Source organism: Gadus morhua, chromosome 15 (assembly GCF_902167405.1).
Source record: "Gadus morhua chromosome 15, gadMor3.0, whole genome shotgun sequence".
Taxonomy (NCBI): Eukaryota; Metazoa; Chordata; class Actinopteri; order Gadiformes; family Gadidae; genus Gadus; species Gadus morhua.
In genome coordinates this window covers 1,421,340-1,424,614 of record NC_044062.1, presented here as the reverse complement: position 1 = coordinate 1,424,614, position 3,275 = coordinate 1,421,340, and the positions used below count along the sequence as shown (strand labels likewise).

Sequence of the window (3,275 nt, the reverse complement as noted above, 5' to 3'; positions counted from 1 at the left end):
TGATTAGATCTTTAAAGTCCAGAGTTGAGTTGAGTAATAATTAATAAGCCACTTTCTGTTTAACTATATTTACCATTCAAAATACGTTCCCTCTCATAAGAGGGGAAAATTGGGGATTCAAATACCTTTTCATTTTCTTGTCATGCGTTTGCCCAAGTGTGTTATTTATGTCATACTGTGCATACACACTCAAACATGTGACACCCGTCACAGGTACCAGCAGACAGGTGTGCGCTGGTTGTGGGAGCTCCACTGCCAGCAGGCAGGGGGCATTCTGGGAGATGAAATGGGACTGGGCAAAACCATCCAAGTCATCGGCTTCCTGGCCGGCCTGAGCTACAGCAAACTAAGGACCAGAGGCTCCAACTACAGGTAGACAAACACTGCAACACACACACACACACACACACACACACACACACACACACACACACACACACACACACACACACACACACAGGCGATAATGCGCACAGTAAACCATGGGGCCTGCGACTGTGTGTCTGTGTTGTATGAATATTTGATTAGGGGGATATCTGCTTAAGAGTGTTCTGTTGAATTATTAAACATGTTTCAATTATCAGACTCCTCACTTTCTTACGGCAGAAAACAGAGGAAACACTGATATGACGTTGTGTGTATGTGTGTACATGTCCAGAGAAGAGGCACCGATCTTTCCTGGCCAACATTCAACGCTAATCAAGCTCTGCAGTTTTCCCATAGATGTGCACTGAACTCATGACACTGTGGATGCAGGGCTGACAGTGGCCTGCACTGAATTCATGACACTGTGGAAGCAGGGCTTACAGTGGCCTGTACTGAACTCATGACACTGTGGAAGCAGGGCTTACCGTGGCGTGCCGGTTTCCTGGAGGTGGGGCCTCTTCGGTCGATACCGTGTCTGCTACAGACGCCCACAAATTGATTGCTTGCAAACTCAATTATGGCCGAGTATCAATAGCTTCCACAGAGCAGAGCATCATACCAGCCCATTAGAGGGAGAGAGAGGGCACGCAAGGTGTGTGTGTGTGTGTGTGTGTGTGTGTGTGTGTGTGTGTGTGTGTGTGTGTGTGTGTGTGTGTGTGTGTGTGTGTGTGTGTGTGTGTGTGTGTGTGTGTGTGTGTGTGTGTGTGTGTGTGTGGAACGGCTTGTGCTCGTTCTCATTGACTAATTGAGTTAGATAGATGGCATGGCCCTGAAGAGTTAAACCTTAGTAACTCTTGTCTCTGTATGAACATTTGCATTTGTGATGCTAATCATGCTCTCCTACCCTTCAATCCCAGCACGCCAAAACAAACCACCGCTTGACTCGGTCACAGCAATCATAGTCATTCATTTTATGAATGTGCGCACACATTACACACACACAAAGACAGGCAGAGACATTGTTGGAACTCAGCTGAGTACACGCACTGGTTGGATATAGACGCTAAATGTAGGATCCATCTTTGCCATTGACTGGTATATATGTTTTGTTGGTGTTTAGCAAGGCTGATGAGGAAGGGACTACACAGATTATATGATGGTTAAGTTATTCTCAAAGAGGGATTCTGCAGACCGACGCAACGGAGCAAGTCTGACTTGATGTGTCTGAGATAGGTTGTTTGGTTGTTTGAAAAATAAGGCTTGCTATGAGCAAAAGTAGAATCGTTGCAGCCTGTTTAACCGGCTTGACAATCTTTTGTTCTTTGTGTGTTTGTGTTCATGATCATGTCCGATTTATTTGCCCTGTTGTGCTGTACACCGCTACGTTGCTATAGTTTGTGTGCGTGTGTTCCTGTAGGTACCAGGGTCTGGGTCCCACAGTGATCGTGTGCCCAGCCACAGTCATGCACCAGTGGGTGAAGGAGTTCCACACATGGTGGCCCCCCTTCAGAGTGGCCGTCCTCCACGAAACCGGCTCCTACACCTACAAGAAGGTAGGGCCCTCACTCTCTCAATCACCCACTGAGTCACTCACTCACTCACTGAGTCATTTACTGAGTCACTCACTCATTTACTGAGTCACTCACTCACTGAGTCACTCACTCACTCACTGAGTCACTCACTCACTCACTGAGTCACTCACTCACTCACCCACTCACTGAGGCACACACACACACTAACACTGAAGCGCGCACACACACACACACACACACACACACACACACACACACACACACACACACACACACACACACACACACAAACACACACACTCTCTAAAACCTAAACACACACACACACACACACACACACACACACACACACTGGGGCACACAGAGCCCCTCTATCCTCTGGGGGGCACCAGAGGACTGCTTATTGCCAGCATGCGCTCCACTCCCTCCCCCCCTCCCTCCCTCCCCCCCCCCCCCCCCCCCCCCCCCCCCCTCCACAGATGTTACTCTTCTCTCCCCACACCCAGCTGGCAAGGGGCAGGGAGCAGAGCACTGTCACTGAGGAAGCTGTGTGTGTGTGTGTGTGTGTGTGTGTGTGTGTGTGTGTGTGTGTGTGTGTGTGTGTGTGTGTGTGTGTGTGTGTGTGTGTGTGTGTGCACGTGTGTGCGTGTCACAGGAGAAGCTGATCCCGGAGATCGCGGCGTGCCACGGGGTGCTCATCACCTCCTACAACGCCGTGAGGAACCTGCAGGAGGCGCTGCAGCGCTACGACTGGCACTACGTCATCCTGGACGAGGGCCACAAGATCAGGAACCCCAACGCAGGGGTCACCACCGCCTGCAAGCAGGTAGAGCCACGTAGGGGTCACCGCCAGGGGTCAGGGGTCATCACCAGGGGTCACCACCGCCTGCAAGCAGGTAGAGCCACGCAGGGGTCAGGGGTCACCACCAGGGGTCACTGTCAAGGGTCAGGGGTCACCAGCAGGTGACCCGCGGTGGGAGGGCGCAGACGTACACACGGGCACAGCGAGAGCCGCAGCTGTGTAGTGGCAGCGGGCAGAGAGCCCGACACCAACGCCGTAGTGCGGAGGATTCATCACACGGAGCAGAGACACGCTGCACTGCATGGGATCTATGTTAATGTGGAACGGATTAATGGAACAGATCTATTGTCCCTCCAGGCAGAAATGTTGAGGACAACAACACTGATTTGTAGCGTCATGATGGCCTGACGTGTTTCTGTTGCTCTGGCTCTTCCTAGACGTTGTTCGCTTTGTCTTCAACGTTCAGACACAATGCTTTCCTGTGACACAACCCTCCCCGACACCGTTGGACAAAGTGAGTCATGCACGTGTCTCCTCTCCTCCCCCTCTTCTAGTTCCGGACCCCCCACCGGTTC

General features: G+C 51.4%; 1 protein-coding gene across 1 annotated transcript in view; it reads left to right on the top strand.

The window, feature by feature from the left end:
* Positions 1–213: 213 nt before the first annotated feature.
* ercc6 (excision repair cross-complementation group 6) overlaps positions 214–3,275 on the top strand; it is a gene marked incomplete at its 5' end in the record, with an annotated part of 14,259 nt that continues 11,197 nt past the window's right edge. The window contains 4 exon segments of the mRNA XM_030379567.1: positions 214–372; positions 1,784–1,919; positions 2,554–2,724; positions 3,255–3,275. The exon segment at positions 3,255–3,275 is cut by the window's right edge and continues 156 nt beyond it. Of these exon segments, the coding sequence (XP_030235427.1) occupies positions 214–372; positions 1,784–1,919; positions 2,554–2,724; positions 3,255–3,275 (487 nt within the window).